Source organism: Furipterus horrens, unplaced genomic scaffold, assembly GCF_987537825.1.
Source record: "Furipterus horrens unplaced genomic scaffold, mFurHor1.1.pri manual_scaffold_6, whole genome shotgun sequence".
NCBI lineage: Eukaryota > Metazoa > Chordata > Mammalia > Chiroptera > Furipteridae > Furipterus > Furipterus horrens.
Window position 1 is genome coordinate 125,747,691 of NW_028327176.1, and position 19,222 is coordinate 125,766,912.

General features: G+C 38.0%; 1 protein-coding gene across 1 annotated transcript in view; it reads left to right on the forward strand.

The window, feature by feature from the left end:
* Positions 1-19,222, forward strand: part of BCKDHB (branched chain keto acid dehydrogenase E1 subunit beta) — a 199,265-nt gene that overhangs the window by 6,079 nt on the left and 173,964 nt on the right. Inside the window, exons 2-3 of the mRNA XM_090280522.1 lie at positions 959-1,036; positions 2,736-2,804. Of these exons, the coding sequence (XP_090136648.1) occupies positions 959-1,036; positions 2,736-2,804 (147 nt within the window). The remainder of the gene's footprint in view (positions 1-958; positions 1,037-2,735; positions 2,805-19,222) is intronic.

The window sequence follows — 19,222 nt, forward strand, 5'->3', positions numbered from 1 at the left end:
TGAAGACTGGGCCTGTGGATCAGAGAAGATTCTGGCAGAAGCCTTTCTCTGTGCTGAATATGGTTTTGGAAGAGCTGACCCAAAGTTTTAGGGTGACTGTGGACACTGGGCAGCACTAAGACTTAAATCGTACCTCTAAAGTCATGTTTCTGAACTTCAACATTTGGAACTTTATCAACTAAAGCTTTGTGTCCTTCAGAATAATACCAGGTCAAGACGAAGGACACGGACAAAGTCCAGATCTAATAATAAATAGCTACTATTTATTCAGTACTCACTGTGTCAGGTATTGTTCTAAGTGCTTTACACGTATTAATCCATTTAACCCATTTAGGGAGATAGATAGATACAGGTTGGTTTGCAGAGATTCTGACTTGAGCAATAAAATCAGAAGAAGAGCCAAGTCTGGTGTGTTTAGGCATGAGAGGCTAGTATTCTCCAAACACCAGCAGTTCTGGGTACTAAAGTTTATTTGTTCACCTTCCTCATTGCTTTATGGCCCATGACCATTAGCTTTCATTGGCCTCTTTAACACATGCCACTGGTCATGTGTGTTCCGTATGGCTTATGTTCCTAATCTGCCTTTAGGGCATCTTCCCAGACTACTCTCATGCTGGCTGGTAACCTTCGTGACTTTGCGTAGCTTTCATTTATTTTCTATACACATTTGTCATTTGATTATATTTCTTCTTCCTTTTTTTATACTTGTTTTTTAAATTGTTTAGTATTTGTAAATTTTGCCTCCTCAACAACCCTCCTTAGGTTTGTGTTGCTTTTGTGTCTTCCACAGAGCTACCAGCATTGTAAATAATCCAATAAATTCATGTAATGTGTTCTATACCTTCCTTTCTACCTTGATTTTAACCAAGTTGTAAATACCTGTTAAGAACTGAGGTATTTTTATATATTTTACTATGTATGAAATGTGAATTTAAAAATTTATTTTTTATTTTTACAGGGCAAACTCAGAAAATGAATCTTTTTCAGGCAGTAACAAGTGCCTTGGATAACTCATTGGCCAAAGATCCTACTGCAGGTAAACTTCCTTTGTGCTTGATTGTGGTAGCTGTGTTACTTCAGTATTAAAGATTTGCTAGAAATATTTGTCTGGAACTCAATAATTAACAATATATCTACCTGAAATTTATAAAAGACCTGACCAAATGATTAAGGCTTAATAATCCAATTATGATCTTAACACATTTTTAATCCACTCATTATGAATTAGTTCTCATGTATATCTAACATCATCAAATTAACTTTCTCCCATAGTATGTGAGGTTCTGATATTATATTAATACCTTCTGGATTAATACCTACTGTGTGCTCCTGTTTCTCTAGCATGTAAAAAACCAGATAATACCACTTTGTTCAGCTCTCTGTTTATAAAAATTAAAATTTGATTCTCTGCTTTTCTTTAGGATACATTGTCATTCAACTTGCAAGATTTTTGGGGTGGGACGAACTATAAGTAACTTAACCTTTTTCTTAAGCTAAATTATTAATATAAAAAGTTGTTGTTTTGCTGTATTTTTCTAAATTTGATTGACTGTACATCAAACTTTTGACTTATTTTTGAGAATCCCTAGTTTTAAGACCAAGTGAAAAACAGGTTATTATTTAGTAGGAAGTGAGAACTAGACTGTTGGACCCACTTTGTTTTGAATGCTGTCTGAGAATGATTGATCTAGATGAATAGAGAAGGGTGAGTTGTTTTCCTGAGGTACACAAAGCTGGTTAGATGCATTAATGTGACTATAACTTAGCACTATGAATTCCCATTCTTTTATTTTCTTTGCCTTACTACAAGCTCCTCTCAATTTGCACCTATACTATTGTTTTTCTTACTTACTATGTCCTACCATACTCACATCCTTTCTGTTTCACACAATCTAAGCCACTTAACTACTCAGTTTGATCACTAACTCTCATTGTATAATATACTATGTATAAAAAAAACCACTGGCCAAGGACTCAGGAATCTGGAATGTGAGTCATAGTTCTGCTTCTTGCTTTCTGGCTTGGCAAATTACTTTACTACTTCTATGGCTTCAGTTTCTTCCTGGTAAAACAAGATGAGGCTTCAGATCAATGGTTCTTTCTTAACTTGAGCGATTTTAATCCCCCTTCCTCTTACATTTAACAATGCCTAGAGACACAGCTGTGTGTGAGGGGCAACTGTCGTCCATGGGGTAGAGATCACAAAGCTGATATGCTGCTATATATCTACAGTGCACAGTACAGGCTGCTACAACGGAAGAATTATCCAGTCCATCATGTCAATAATGTCAAAACTGATAAACTTTGATTTGGATCTGTGTCCCATTTCTGTTTTCTGATTTAAAATGTAAACATCTTTCCCTGACTGGTGTGGTGCAGTGGATTGAGTGCCGGCCTGTTAACCAAAAGGTCACTGGTTCAGTTCCTGGTCAGGGCACATGCCTGGGCTGCAGGGTTGGGGGCGTGTGACAGACAGTCAACTCATGGAATTATGTCACACATCAATGTTTCTCTCACTCTCTTTCTCCCTCCCTCTCCTCTCTCTAAAAATAAATAAACAAAACAAGAATCAACCAATGAATGCATAAATAAGTAGAACAACAAATCAATGTTTCTCTCTAAAAATCAATAAATAAAAATAAGTTAAAAAAAAACTTTTACATTACTTATTTCTCATTGTTACTATCATTTTGGGATTATTAAATAAAATGTGTTCTTTAAACATCATTTTTCAGTAATATTTGGTGAAGATGTTGCCTTTGGTGGAGTCTTTAGATGTACTGTTGGCTTGCGAGACAAATATGGTAAGTTAATATCTTTATATATGAATAGTATTCCTGTATAAATTTTACTTAAAGATTTTGAGACTACAAAATATGCCTGTAAAATTGTTGCCATATCTTTAATGCATGAATGGGTTTCCACAGCTACCCACAAAATCCTTTGGCCTAGATTTCTCCAAGTGTGCTCTAGCTGTGACTTCCCTTTGACCTCATTCATATTATACATATTATAAATTCCAAAATAATCTTCATTAAATGTATTGTTTATCATGTCATTCGTATATCTAGGAATCTTAGATATTACTGCTGCCTGCTCAATTTCAATTCCATTGCCTTTAGTTTAAGATTCTGCCCTACTGGTCTTTGTTATTAGAGTTAATTTTTTTAAAAAAATCTATTTTATTTTTTATTTTTCTATAATTAAGTGTACATACAAGTTTTATAGATCTTTTTATGTTTGTGTATTTTATAGATGTGCATATATACATGTGCTTTTTAAAAAAGTGCCTGGCTTCTGTTTCATAATCCTTTAAAAAATATATTTTATTGATTATGCTATTACAGTTGCCCCTATTTTACTCCCTTTGCCCCCCTCCACCTGGTACCCCCATTCCCTCCAGCAGTCCCCTTCCTTAGTTCACGTCCATGGGTCATGTATATAACTTCTTTGGCTACTCCCTTCCCTATACTGTTCTTAACTGCCCCCTGTCTATTTTGTACCTACCAGTTTTGCTTCTTAATCCCTGCACCATTTCCTCATTTCTCCCCCTCCCCACTCCCAGCTGATAACCCTCCAAATGATCCCCATACCTTTGATTCTGTTCCTGTTCTAGTTGTCTGCTTAGTTTGTTTTTTAGAATTAGTTGTTGATAGTTGTGCATTTGTTGCCATTTTAATGTTCATAGTTTTGATCTTCTTTTTGCTATATAGTTCCCTTTAACGTTTCATATAATAATGGCTTGGTGATGATGAACTCCTTTAGCTTTATCTTGTCTAGGAAGCACTTTATCTGCCCTTCCATTCTAAAGGATATCTTTGCTGGATAGAGTAAACTAGGTTGTAGGTCTTTGCTTTTCATCATTGAATACTGCTTGCCGGTACCTTCTAGCCTGTAAAGTTTCTTTTGAGAAATCAGCTGACTGTCTTATGTGAACTCCTTTGTAGGTAACTTTCTTCTTTTCTTTTGCTGCTTTTAAGATTCTCTCTTTATCTTGAACCTTTGGCATTTTAATTTTGATGTGTCTTAGTGTGGTCCTCTTTGGGTCCAGCTTGTTTGGGACTCTGTACTTCCTGGACTTCTATGTCTTATTTCCTTTGCCAAATTAGGGAAATTTTCCTTCATTATTTTTTCAACTAAGTTTTCAATTTTATTCTATTTCTTTTCTTGTTTGGGCACCCCTATGATTCTAATGTTGGTATGTTTGAAGATGTCCCAGAAGTTCTCTAGCCTATCCTCATTTTTTAAAATTCTTTTCTCTTCTTGCTCTTCTGATTGAGTGTTTTTTTCTTCCTTATTTCCAAATCATTGATTTGAAACTCAGCTTCATCTCCACCGCTATTGGTTCCCTGTGGATTTTTCTTTATTTCACTTAATGCAATCTTCATTTCTGCCTGGGTCTTTTTTTATGCTGTTGCAGTACCCAATGAGTTCTTTGAACATCCTGATAACCAGTGTTTTGAACTCTGCATCTGATAGGTTGCTCATCTCCATTTCATTTAGTTCTTTTCCTGGAGTTTTATTCTGCTCTTTCATTTGGGCCATATTTCTTTGTCTCCTCAATTTGGCAGCCTTCCTGTGATTCTTTCTGTGTATTAGGTAGAGCTGCTTTGACTCCCTGTTTTAGTAGCATGGCCTTTTGTAGAAAAGGCACCTGTATGTTGTGTGGGCTGGAGCGTTAGGTACTCACCAGGGTAGGCCAACCCATTTCAAATGCTTTGTGGCTCTGTGTGGGGGAGGGTTCAGAGAGGGGGTAATGTTACTGCCTGGCCTGCAGAAATTGCCCAAGGGCAAGCTGTCTCCCTGGCACTTATTCCATTGCCAGTCACTTCACTTTTCTACCCTTCTTCCCGTATACCACTTGTGCCCTTCCAGCTGTTGCCCTGGTGCTAAATCCCAGAGTGAGTGGGTCTGCATGAGTCCTAAGTCTGTTGTGGGCCCTTTAAGAGAAGTCTCTTGAGATGTCACAGTTTCTTCTGGCACCCCAACCCCCATTGATTTTTGTAGCCAGAAGTTATGGGAACTTATCTTATGGCATTGGAACCCTGGGCTGGGTGGGATGGTCTGGGGCTAGGATCGCTTGCACCTGAGGTATCCCTCCCGATTTTTATCCACCACATGAGAATTTTGGACTGCCCATTCTGCTGCCTCTCCATGCCTCTGCGTTTCTGCTTCTCCTACCCATCTGGATGAATGTGTCTGCTTTAACTGTTTGGTTGTTGGACTTCCATACAGCTCAATTTTCTGTTGAATCTAGGTGAAATTTGTTTTGTAGTCTAGTTGTAATTTTTTCTGTAGTTGTGTGCATAGGCGCGTGTGTTTATCTGCACCCCTATCTTGGCCGGAAGTCCAGTTTCATCTTTTATTACGTGCATTATTCAGCGTTCTTCAGGAAATAGAAGCATTAGGATATATCTGTATCTCTGTGTATTTATATATGTACCTATATCTATGTGTGTGTGTATATATATCTATATATCGAGGGTGGGGGGGGAGAGAAAGAATGATAGATTTATATTTTAAGGAATTGGCTCACACAATTGTGTGGGCTGGCAAGTCTGAAATCTGTAGGGTGAGCCAGTAAGCTGGAAACCCAGGCATGGTTTCTATATTGCAGTGTTAATGCTGAGTTTCTTCTTGTGAGTGAAACCTCAGTTTCTCTTAAGGGCTTCAATTGATTGGATGAGGCCTACCTACACTATGAAGGGTAATCCTCTTTATTTAAAGTGTACTGATTTAAATGTTAATCACATCTAAAAAATACCTCCACAGCAATATCTAGACTGGCATTTGATCAAATAACTGGGCACCATTGCCTAACCAAGTTGACACACAAAATTAACCATTACATTACCTTTTTACATGTTTTATCTCAGCTGATGTGTGTCTTTTGCCTGGTATATGATTGATTTCTGCTTTTTGCTTTCATTTCATTTGATCAAAGTGCATTGTGGCCCATCCCATTCTTCCCACTCCTGACTGTTTATGTAAGGGATATTTCACCTCCCCTACTACTGTGAGGGATACCGTAAGGTACTTTTGATCATTTATTTCTTCTCTCAGTTTTATGTAATATGGCAAAAAAGTTAAGTTTCGGGGGAGGAGTTGACATATATTTATCTTCTTATCTTTTACACTGCCCTGTAAAGCTCCTGTGTGCTAGCAGAATAAGGGGTGAGGGTCTTTAAGGTATATTTTTTTCTAATTGTTGTTCCTTCTTGTTCCACTCTTTTCTGAATCTAAGGAACCATAGCATGTTCCATTTCAGTTATCAGGAACTTCCAGGTTTTTGTTCTCTCTCCCCTTTAATAGCAGATTGATTTCCTGGGTCCTGCCCTTCTGCTTTTGCCTAGCTGTCTATTTCTAACAGCTGTTTAGAGTTAGAGACAATCAGGTCAGTTTCAACTATCTCAAACTATCTCAATCAGTTCCGGCTAATTTAGATTCCTATAAACTTCAGATCTTAAAATGTAAGAACCTTTACACATTTTATTTCAAAAGTAATGAATATGCATTATAGAAAATTTGGAAAATAGAGAAAGGTATAATTGTTCTTACTCCCAGAGATAATAAAACTGGGGAAAATGTCCCCATAGGCTCCACTGTCTGCACAATGAAAGCCAAACTCATGAGACTGGTGCTGGTGAGAAGGAAAGTGGTTTATTTCAGATGCCAGCAATCTGAGGAGATGGCAGGCTCATACCTTAAAAACCATTTTAGCATCTCTGGTCAAGCCAGCGATTCTTATAGGGAGTTCGTGGGAATTTGGAAGGGGGAGAATTTCTGAGGGGAGTGCTAATGTACAATTTCTCTTGAGACAGGGAAATGGGAGTGAAGGTGTGCTGAAGTGGGGTTATGCTGTTTTTGTGTAAATTCATTCTTATTCTAATTTTATCTTGTGATATGCGACAGCCAGACGTCTGTGATTCATTGGTTCATTGTTGGTGCCAGTACCCCTCTTTCCAGAAACAGAGGCAAATGGGAGTGAAAAGCACAGAGTTGATTATATGTGTACTTTGATTTGTTACAGAATGTATAATAGCTGTTCACTAGACTTGTAATATTAAGTCATGGTTATGATAACCTAGAGAAAAATCACTGTACATAGTTTGGTTTGTATACTTCTCAACTGTATTTAAGTATATATGCATGTATTAACTAATATTTAAAACATAGAATTGCACTTTTTTTAAAGGATCTTCATCTCTGCTTACATTGCCCATCTATTCATGCATGCTATCTACTTTATGCATTAGAGCCTTTAGCATATTAATCATAGTTGTTTTAAATTCCAATATCCCTATAATGTTTGGGATGTGATGCTTTCTCTGTCTTTTTAAATAGTGTTTTTTTGCCTTTTGGTATACCTTATAATTTTTTTTGTCTTTATGGCAAGACATGATATACTTGGTAAAAGGAACTGTTGTAAATAGGCCTTTAGGACTGTGGTGGTGAAGTGGGGCAGGAAAGGGAAGCATTCTTTAGTCTTATGATTAGGTCTCAGTTTTTCAGTGAGCCTGTGCCTCTGGATTGTGAACTTTGCAAGTGATTCTTAATTCCTGCCCCCCCTTGGGTGAGACAGAATGGCTTGAGTGGGCTGGAGATGGTTACTTCCCTTCCCCCAGGTCAATTAGCTCTGATAATACTCAGCAGGCTAGGCTCTGGTTAACTAGTTTAACCTGATAGCAGACGTCTTAAGAAGGAAGTGCTCTGATGTATGCATTCATAATGGTTCCTTGTCTGCTTCCCCTGCTGAAAGTGAGAGATTTTTCTCCATTATATACTATGGGAACCTAGTTGAGCTCCTGCAGGTAAACCTCACACAATCAGGCCTCCCCATTGACTGGGTCTTGGAGTTTTTAAATCTCAGACTTGTCCACACTGAGCCTCCAGCAATTCATCTGTTACAGTTCAGGTTTTCCTACCCTGGCAGTGGTTCCTGTGGTGGCTTCAGCTCCTGGGTCTTCTGTAAGTCGAGATTCCCTGTAGTCATGTATCTGTCTCTCAGTCTCTCCAATCTTGGGGGTAGAGGTTGTGTCCTCCCCTGTTCTGTGGGTCTAAGGAGATTTTTCAGTCTTTTCACATTGTTGTTAGGATGAGGTGGCAACTTCTGAGCTTCTTACATATGGAACTGAAAACCAGAAGTTGAATTATACTTTTGTAATTTGTGTGTGTTACGTGCCCTTGAATTGGTTCTGACTTCTGCCAGCTCTGTTGTGATGAGTGATGTCCACAGTGACCTTTTCTAAACAGCCCTGTTAAGCTCCTGAAGGCTCATGCCTGTGGCTTCTTTTATGGAGTCAGTTAATTTCTTATTTGGTCTTTCTCTTTTCCTGCTGCCTCCTGTTTTTCCCAGCATCACTGACTTGTCTATATCTGATGTAGCTATGTTGCTGAGCGTTTTCTAGTCTTCATTATTCCATCTTGCCTAAGCCAGCGTGTGGTAGCATGCCATATGCTTGTTTAAGCTGGTGAGTTTTCTGTCGGTTCTCTGCCCAGGTTCTCATCCTTGGAGCTCCTCTTTTTTTTTTTTTTTTTTTAATTTAATTTTACTGTTTTTCTATTACAGTTGTCCCATTTTTCCCTCTCCTTTCTCCTCCCCACCCAGCCTACCCCTTCTCCCACAGTCATTCCCCATCCTGTTGTCTATGTCCATGGGTTATTTATACTACTTCCTTTATTATTTATCCCTTCCCCCACCCCCATAACTGTTTTTCTGTTTCTTCTTCAATTTTGTTGATTTGTTTGTGTTGTTCATTAGTCTCCCATATTAGGTGATATCATATGGTATTTTTCTTTCATTGCCTGGCTTATTTCACTAAGCACAATTCTCTCTAGTTCCATCTATGTTGTCTGCTGCATAGTACTCCATTATGTAAATGTACCACAGTTTTTTAATTTACTCATCTACAGATGGGCACCTAGCCTGTTTCCAACATTTGGCTATTGTAAACAGTGCTGCTATGAATATAGGGGTGCATAAGTTCTTTTGAATTAGGGTTTCAGGATTCTTCAGGTATAGTCTTAGCAGTGGAATTGCTGGTTCAAAAGGCAGTTCCATTTTTAGTTTTTTTGAGGAAATTCCATACTGTTTTCCATAGTGGCTGCACCAGTCTGCATTCCCACCAACAGTGCACTAGGGTTCCTGTTTCTCCACATCCTCACCAACACGTGTTGTTTGTTGATTTGTTGATAATGGCCATTCTGATTGGTGTAAAGTGGTATCTCATTGTGGTTTTTATTTGCATCTCTCTGATGGCTAGTGATGTTGAGCATTCTTTCATGTGTCTATGGACCCTCTGTGTATCCTCCTTGGAGAAGTGTTTGTTCAGGTCCTTTGCTCATTTTTTAATTGGGCTGTTTGTCTTCTGGTGTTGAGATGTGTGGTTCTTTATATATTTTAAAGGTCAGTTCCTTGTCTGAGGTATCATTGGCAAGTATGTTTCCCCATATGGTTGGTTCCCTTTTCATCTGGCTGATGTTTCTTTTAGCAGAGCAGAAACTCTTTAGTTTGATGTAATCCCATTTGTTTATTCTTTCCTTTATTTTCCTTGCCTTAGGAGGCATATTGGTGAAAATATTGCTACGTGGGATATCTGAAATTTTCCTGCCTATGTTTTCCTCCAGGACTTTTATGGTGTCATGTCTTACATTTAAGTCTTTGATCCATCTTGAGTTTATTCTCATGTGTGGTGTAAGTTGGTGGTCTAGTTTAATTTTTTTGCACGTTCCTGTCTAGTTCTCCCACCATCATTTGTTGAAGAGGCTCTTCTCACTCCATTTTATATTCCTTCCCCCTTTGTCAAATATTAGTTGACCATACAGACCTCGGCTTATTTCTGGGCTCTATTCTGTTCCATTGATCTATATGTCTGTTCTTATGCCAGTACCAGGCTGTCTTGATCACAGTGGCTTTGTAGTAATGTTTGATGTCTGCTATTGTGATTCCTCCTGCTGTGTTCTTCTGTCTCAAGATTGCTTTTGCTATTCGGAGTCTTTTTTGGTTTTATATAAATTTTTGAAGTATCTGCTCTAGGTCTGTGGAATATGTCACTGGTATTTTAATAGGGATTGTGTTGAATCTGTAAATTGCTTTGGGTATTGTGGACATTTTAATGATGTTGATTCTTCCCATCCATGAGCATGGTATATACTTCCATTTATTTGTATCTTCCTTAACTTCTTTAGAGATATGTAGTTTTCCGAGTACAGATCTTTTATTTCTTTGGTTAAATTTATTCCTAAGTACTTTGTTTTTCTTGTTGCTTTTGTTTTTCTTGTTGCTATAGTAAATGGGATTTTTTTTTTAGTTTCTATCTCTAACATTTTATTGTTGGTTTACAGAAATGCCTTCGATTTCTGAATATTGACTCTGTACCCTGCTATTTTGCCAAATTTACTTAATGTGAGTAGTTTATTAGTGGAGTCTATAGAGTTTTCTATGTACACTATCATGTCATCTGCAAATAATGACAGTTTTACTTCCTCTTTTCCAATTTGGTTGCCTTTTATTTCTTTTTCTTGTCTGATTTCTGTGGCTAGAACCTCCAACACTATGTTGAATAGGAGTTGAGATAGTGGACATCCTTACCTTGTTCCTGATCTCAGGGGGAATGCTTTTAGCTTTTGTCCATTGAGTATGATGCTGGCTTCAGATTTCTCATATATAGCCTTTATTATGTTGAAGTATGCTCCCTGTACTCCCATTTTGCTGAGTGGTTTCATCATAAATGGGTGTTGTACTTTATCAAATGCTTTTTCAGCATCTATGCATATGATCATGTAGTTTTTGTCATTCATTTTGTTTATGTAGTGTATTACATTTATTGATTTGTGAATATTAAACCATCCTTGCATCCCTGTGATGAATCCCACTTGATTGTGGTATATGATCTTTTTAATGTGTTGCTGGATCCTATTTGCCAATATTTTGTTGAGGATTTTAGTATCTATGCTCATCAGTGATATTAGCCTGTAGTTTTCTTTCTTTGTTGTGTCTTGACCTGGTTTTGGAATTAGGGTAATACTGGCTTCATAGAAAGAGTTTGGGAGTCTTCCCTCTTCTTGGATTTTTTGGAATAGCTTGAGAAGGGTAGATATTAGTTCTTCCCTAAATGTTTTGTAAAATTCACCCATGAAGTTGTCTGGTCCAGGGCTTTTGTGAGCAGGCAGGTTTTTGATTACTGTTTCAATTTCCTTCTTTGTTATTGGTCTGTTGATACTTTCTACTTCTTCTTGATTCAGTTTTGGAAGGTTATATGTTTCTAGAAATTTGTCCATTTCATTTAGGTTCTCATGTTTCTTGCCATACAATTGTTTGTAGTAATATCTTACAATCCTCTGTATTTTGATATCGGTCGTGATTTCTCCTCTTTCATTTCTGATTTTGTTTATTTGGGTCTGCTCTTTTTTTTTCCTTGATGAGCCTGGCTGAAGGCTCGTCGATTTTGTTTATCTTTTCAAAGAACCAGGTCCTACTCTTGTTGATCTTTTGAATTGTTTGTTTAGTCTCTATGTCATTTAATTCTGCTCTGATCTTGATGATTCTTTTCCTTCTACTCACCCTGGGCTTTGTTTGTTGTTGTTGTTCTAGTTCTTGTAGCTGTAGGGTTAGATATTTTATTTGGGATTCTTCTGTCCTTTTCAGGTAGGCCTGTATTGCTATGAACTTTCCTCTCAGGACTGCTTTTGCTATGTCCCATAGGTTTTGGGTTGTTATGTGTTCATTACCATTAGTTTCCAGAAACTTCTTGATTTCTTCCTTGATGTTGTTGTTAACTCATTCATTATTTAATATTATGTTATTCATTCTCCATGAGTTTGAATGTCTTTTGAGTTTTTTCCTTGAGGTTGATTTTTAGTTTCAAGGCATTGTGATCTGAGAAGATGCTTGATATAATTCCAATTTTCTTGAATTTGTTGAAGCTTATTTTCTGAGACTACCATGTGGTCTATCTTTGAAAATGTTCCATATGCATTTGAAAAGAATATATATTTTGCTTCTTTGGGGTGACAAGTTCTATATATATCGACTAAGTCCTTTTGATCTAGAGTGTTGTTCAATGCCTCAATATCCTTGGTGTTTCTTTGCTTTGAAGATCTGTCTATCATTGATAATGGGGTGTAAAAGTCCCCTACTATGAATGTGTTGCTGTTGATATCCTTCTTATAGTCTTCTAGTATTTTCCTTACATATTTGGGTGCTCCTATGTTGGGTGCATATATGTTTACCAGGGTTATATCTTCTTGATGTATTATAAAATGCTTTTCTTTGTCTCTTTTTTTGGCCTTTGCTGTGAAATCCGTTTTGTCTAATACGAGTATTGCTACCCCAGCTTTTTTTCATGTCCATTTGCCTGGAGTATTTTTTTCCATCCCTTCACTTTCAGTCTGTGTAAATCTTTTGTTGTGAGTTGTGTCTCTTCTAGACAGCATATATGTGGGTCATGTTTTAGTATCCATTCTGCTTCCCTATGTCTTTTGATTGGAGCACTTAATCCATTTACATTTAAGGTTATTGTTGACAGGTATTTATTCATTTCCCTGTGTACCTGCGCTCCTCTCCCTCTCTCTTTTTCTTCTTTTTCTTAAAGCATTCCCTTTAGCATTCTTGCAATGGTGGTTTGGTGGAGATGTATTCTTTTAGTCTTCCTTTGTCTGGGAAACTCCTTGTTTCACCTTCCATTTTGAATGAGAGCCTTGCTGGGTAGAGTAGTCTTGGTTGTAGGCCTTTGTTTTTCATTGCTTGAAATATTTTTTGCCATTCCCTCTGGCTTGTAGTGTTTCTGTTGAGAAATCAGTTGATAGCCTTATCGGAGCTCCCTTGTATGTTATTTGCTGTTTTTCTCTTGCTGCTTTGTCTTTGAATGTTGCCATTTTAATTATGTTGTGCCTTGGAGTGGGCCTTTTTGGGTTCATCTTCATTGGGACCCTCTGTGCTTCCTGGACTTGCATGACTTATTCTCTCATCAAGTTAGGAAAATTTTCTGTTATTTTTCAATCAGGTTTTCTATCCCTTGCTCCTCTTATTCTCCTTCTAGTATCCCTATGATGCGGATGTTGTTTCGTTTCATGTTGTTCTGCAGTTCTCTTATACCCTCTTCATTCTTTTTCAGTTTTTTTTTTCATTTTGTTGTGTTGTCTGAAAATTTTTTTCTACGTTGCCCTCTAACTCACTGATCTGATCCTCTACTTCGTTTAGCCTGCTTTTGATTGATTCTAATGTGTTCTTCAGTTCAGAAATTGTATTCTTCATTTCTTCCTGGTTCTTATTGATAGTTTCTGTGTCCTTTTTAATGCTGGTGTAGTTCTCAGTAAGTTCCTTGTAGCTTCCCTGGAGTTCTTTGTAGTTTCCTATGAGTTTATCAAGTTCATTGAGTTTCCTTAAAACCATTCTTTTGAATTCCATGTCTGATAGTTGGCTTATGTCTATTCCATCTACCTCTTTCTGGGTATTCCTCTTTTTCTTTCATTGGGATGTTGTTTCTGTGTCTCCTCATGTTGTATGCTTCTTGTTTGTTTTAGTTTCTTGGATTTGTTTGCTTTGATTTCCCACTTTCGTGGTATGAGATTCTGTATAGGAGACCTGGGGGATTCAGTGGTGCAGTCTCTTTGATCTCCTGAGCTTGATGCTCTTGGGATGCCCTTTATGTCATTTGTTTAAGCTGTCTGGTTATATTTCAGTTACTATTTGGTAGAACCTTCCCTCTGGCTGGCTGATTGAGGGTCACCCTACCCACCTTGTCTTGAGTTCTTTTGTGGAGATGCTGTTAAAACATAAACACACAACCAGGCAAGAAACCCACACCCTCAAAAATATCCCCCACCCACTATCATTAGCAAAAGAGCCAGTATTAATATAGATGTAAAGAGGTTAAGACTGTTACACTATATGAAAAACTGGTAAGAGTTGTTTTAACTGATAGATGATTTTTGAGAGTGAAGATGGTAGAATAATAGTAGTAGCAAGTAGAGTCAAGGCTACGCGAGACAGTAAGTAGTATTTACATTGTATGTTGAAAAAGGGACGGTAGAATGCAGAATGAAGTGAGAAAGTGGAAGTGTATAGTATTAGGTCTATATAACAGTTATATGCTGTATATTTAGTGCAAGAGGGAGGATAAACAAAACATAAAAACAAACAAAATTAAAGAAGAATAGGAGGGAGAGAAGGTAGAAAGCAGAGTAAAGAAAGATTTTTTTTTTCTCCAGTACAACCTTTGGGTGCTGTCTTCTTTTTCTGGATCCACCCCTGGTCAAAATTCCATGGGTTTCAAATCTTTTCTGGTTGGCTGGCTGTGAGGGGATCTAGTTGGATTCTGGGGCTGCTATATTCTCACTGTGGGCCTGCTGCCGTTCCCTGCTGTGAGCCACACTGAGTTGGGTCTCTCCCCACTTGTCCTGCAGCACCCTCAGCACTCCTCAGGCTTGTCTAGCAACGCTGTTCTGCTGGCAAGCCAGTGTGCAAGCCCCTGGTCCTTGCCCAGCCTTGGGTCCTGTCTCCGCTCCTCCTCCAAAAAAGTCTCTGTTGCCTCCAAGCTGCAGCACCAGCCTGCATTCCTGGCTGGCAGTGCCTTATTGTGCACCTGTATGTACCACTTGCCTGTCTGGGGTCCCTACCGAGTCTGTGTTTCCGCTGCAGCTTTCCTGTATGGGCCCCTCTCCATGGCTCAGTTTTGTTTTTTTGTTTGGTGGAGCCGTGATGCGAGCGCCCACCTGGGGTGCAGGGTTGCCAGCCCAGGGAGTCCCCACCTAGACTCAGTTCATACAATTTCTCACAGTCCGGGCTCTTCACTGTCTTCCCATGCCTCTGGCTGTTTCAATGAAACCTTCTCGATGACTCCTTCTGGGACTTTGCTGGTCATAGTGCCAATGGCAGTGGGGAGTTTCTAAGCAAATCCCAGCTAATGGGCCAGTCTGCAGCTGCCTCTTTCAGGTGCGGTGCAGCGGAGGCGCAGGGTGGGGGGGTCCAGCGACTCTGTTTTGAGAGCAGGGCCGAGCTTTCTGCCCTCTTTCACGCCGCTTCCACTCTCCCTTCCCTGTTCGTGTCGTGCTGTCGGAAATGCACACTCACTCACTCGTCTCCCTCCAAGTTCTTCCGTGATGGGAGCACGCAGACAACACTGCTACCTACTCTGCCACCATCTTTCCAGCTTCAGCAGGTCCTCCTGTTCTTACTGTATCCATTCTGTCTGGGGCATTTCATCCATGTCACCTTCAGCTCACACGCTAGTGACTGCCAAATTTCTATCTCCAGCCAAGACTTCTGGCCTGAGCTTCAGTCTCTGTATTCAATACTGTATTTCACTCCATACCTTCATGTCCATGTTCCAGTCATTTCAAACTCAACATTTCCAAACTCATATTTTCAAATTCAACAATTCATTATATCCACCCAGCAAATCCATACCTCCCATTACATTTTCTATCTCGGTGAATCTACCACCAACCTAAGCCAGAAACTGGGGAGATCCTAGTCTCTTTCTTTTTTTTCATTTCCATTTTCCGTCAGTCCTACGTACAATTTTATCTTCATAGTTTGTCTTCAGTATGGGCTCTTTTTTTTCCATTCTTATTGCCCTGGATTCTCATTTTAGATGCTTAGTCAGTTCTGCTTGGACAGTTTCATCATTTCTCTTAGTAATTACCATCCCTCCAGTCTATTCCTTATCTTCTTGCCAGTGTGATCATTCTGAAACACTTAATTTCTTGTCAGGATATATGTAAGACTGTGATCTGCTTCCTGTCTACCTACCCGACCTCATTCACTTTATTCTTTACTTATATTGACTTCCTGGGTGTTTTCTCTCAAGCTGCTGCTTTTTTAAAAAAATTTTTTTCCTATCTCTCTTCTTTACACATGCCATTTGAATTTCTTTTCTATCTGATTATTGGTAAACTTTTATTTCACCTTCATATATGTTTCTTTTGTAAAACTTCCTGACCATCAAGAAAACCCAAGCATAATTTTATCACCATTCAGAGTTTACATCTTTTACATCTTGCAGTGTATATTTTAATTGTCTTTCCACCAAATCTGTGCACCAGACAACTTCTTAAAGTCAACAGGTATTTTTGTGTATCCCTAGTTCTTAACAGTGTTTGTGAATATCAAGTGAATTTACCCTTTACTCTTTCACCAAGACAGCAGCCTATGACCGCAGAATGGGGATTTGCTTATCTCTCTTGAATGATTTTTGGTTGGTCTGGTTTTCTTTCTTAAAAAGTAGGTTGAAAAAAGGGAGAAACTGTTTCACTTGAAAAAGTCTGCTGCTCTTGAGGGCTATTGCAGATTCATGTTTAGTTTATATGACAGGGCGCTGAGCTAATGAACGACTCTTAGCTTTATTGTCAGCAGCCACTGTGAATTTTTACAACAGTTTTAGGACTATGAATTAAAATTTTGAATAATTCCACGTTGATCAGTGGAAACAATTAAGTCACCACTACCGTCTCTAATGAGAGAGGATAAGCTTCAGTTTTCAAAAGTGAAGAATAAAGAGAATGGTGAAGAGATAATATTATTAAAATAGAACTTTTTGCATATTTAAAAATAGCACTTTCTTTTAAAAAATCGATGCCCTTTTGAGTATAGACTGAAAATTTTTAGCTATATGGAAACATACCTGCTTGGTAATTTTTTTCTGAAGTTGAATACATGGCATGAAATGACATAGCAAAGAACCTTTTGTGAGGGATTGATTAGCTTTCTGGGGAAGGCCGAGCATTGAGTGGGAAGGGATCACAGTCAGTCAGTAGGTGGCAGCCTACACTTTGAAATGAGACAGTCTGTTGGCGGTTTACCAATGTTGTGGAATTGTGGAGAAGCGTTTTAAACTCCATCAGAATGGAGAACTTGAAGGATTGCGGGTTACTGACATAATATTGTAAAGCTAAATGCTACTTAATATAAACAAGAGGGAGTTGTATAATTAGGGACAATGCTACTTCAAAAAAGAGAGATAGAGTTATATTATATTCCAGATAATCCAGATGAATGTGGGTTTGGCACCACTAAAGTGCTTTTCCCCTTCCTGTCCTTTGATAGGAAAAAATGATAGGGGTGCTTTTAAAATTGAAAATTGAATAGTATAACCTCACTAATACATTGAATACCATATAACAGTTTTAAGCTTTTTAGACAAGGAGATCCCTTGATCAGGAGCAACATTTGGAACTCGGGGAATTCTAGGGAAGCAAGGACTGGAAGAGGGTAATTAAAGGTAGTTGATTTTTACAGTGTGTGTGATTTTTATGTTCAATACCCCACATTCTGTCATTTATATTATGAGACAGATTTCACTGTACATATACAAAATCTGTCCTCATTATTGTCATTCTCAGTATGATAGAATGTGTGTGTGTTTTGGTCAAACAAGACTGGCATGTCAGGTTCAGGGTCTGTTTTTATTTAATATGATTGTGCACTGATATGAATATTGCTGGGTTGTGGTTCCTCAGTCTATGTTTTGGTCCACTTATTGGAGGAGGCTTAGGTGCGAAAAGGAACAGCAGAGGACTTACTGATTTAGTCTACAGGCCTAACCATCTGCCTTTTCACAGGATTTGATGTTTTTCCATTACTGTATTCGTTCCTCTAGACCACAGCTGCAGCCTGTAGTGGCAACTTGGGAAAAATGAATATAACCACTTCTTGTGTAAACACCATAGAAATTGTATAACCAGATACTTTAATACACTGAATTCAGGAAGGGAAACTAGGACAGGCATGTGGAGAAGGTGAGTCTTCATCCATAATATGCCAATATTTGGGAGTCGACTCTGGGCCTTGATGTCCTTATCAGTTAAGTGAAAGCGAAAGAACAAGTGGTCCTTATGGACACACATCTCCGTAATCTTTGTGTTTTTATTTTAAAAGTGAAACACATTTGCTTTATGCTTTGATTTCCTTTACGTTTAGAGGTTTTATAATTATAACAGCTGTTATATTATCTTAGAACCCTGGGGTTGCCCTGGCCAGGTAACTCAGTTGGTTAGAGCATCATCCCGATACACCAAGATTGTGGGTTCAATCCCCTGGCCAGGGCACATACATGAAGTGATCAATGAATGCATAAATAAGTGGAACAACAGATCAGTGTCTCTTTCTCTCTCACTCTCAAATGAATAAAAATAAATAAAAAATTAATTAAAAATCCCGGGCCACCTTAAGAACTTAATTTAATTTTCTCTTAAGATGTCCCTTTTCCAGTATAATTTGTAATCAAAAACCCTTGACAAGTTCCATATTTTATATGAATTGTGAAATAACACCAACAAAAAGTGACCTTTTATTATATGCTTCTGCTGTAAAAAAAGGGTTACTTGGGTGATAATTATACTCTTGGGTTTAGTGTCAGGGTTTCATTGAAGAATGGCAATCTGTGAGATGAGATTGGCCTCTGAGCAATTGAAACTAATTTTCCTGAAGAAAAAGAAAAACTTAAAAAATAATGACAGTTCTTCAGGGAAATAGAGTACATGGTTTATTTCCCCTATTGAAGTATATGCATTTATGATTTTAGAGAAGATTGAATACTAGTTATAGGTTGTAAGATATCTAACTGTTCTATAAATTGGGAGTGAAAACAGGTATCAAAAAGATGGTATAAACTTTTTTTTCTAATATGCGTATTAAAAAATATTTTTAGATGTTTTTCTACTTCCAAAAAGTTAAGCACTTTAAATTGCTCCTGATATTACAAGGCCCTTTTGTTTTTTTAGAGTACACATGTGGTAGAATTAAAGAGCATGTTTAATGCGCCCTTCCTTTTTTACTCAGTTGAAGGAGTTACCCCAGAAAATGGGATCAAAACATTGATATGTACTTAATTTACTTAATTTATGTTAGTTTCCCTTATATATTGCATTGATGCATTGATGTTCTTTTGTGAACTTTCATTCCAAAAAAAAAAAAAAAAAAAAAGGAATTTAGACTCTACTAAAATTGGAATTGGTACAAATGGTCACTTTTTTTCAAGTTCTATGAACATTAAAATAACTATCATCATAGTGGGCATGTTGGTCAGTAGCTTAACAAATAACATTTAAGAAAATAAGACACTTAATGAACTTTGTAGAATATCAGAACTGGAGAGAACCTGAGGCTGTATCTAGTCCAGTGTTTCTCAACTGGGGGGATTTTGATCTTTAAACATTTGGCCATCTCTACAGAAATTTTTGGTCGTCATGGCTCAGGGTTGCCACTTGCATATAGTGGGTG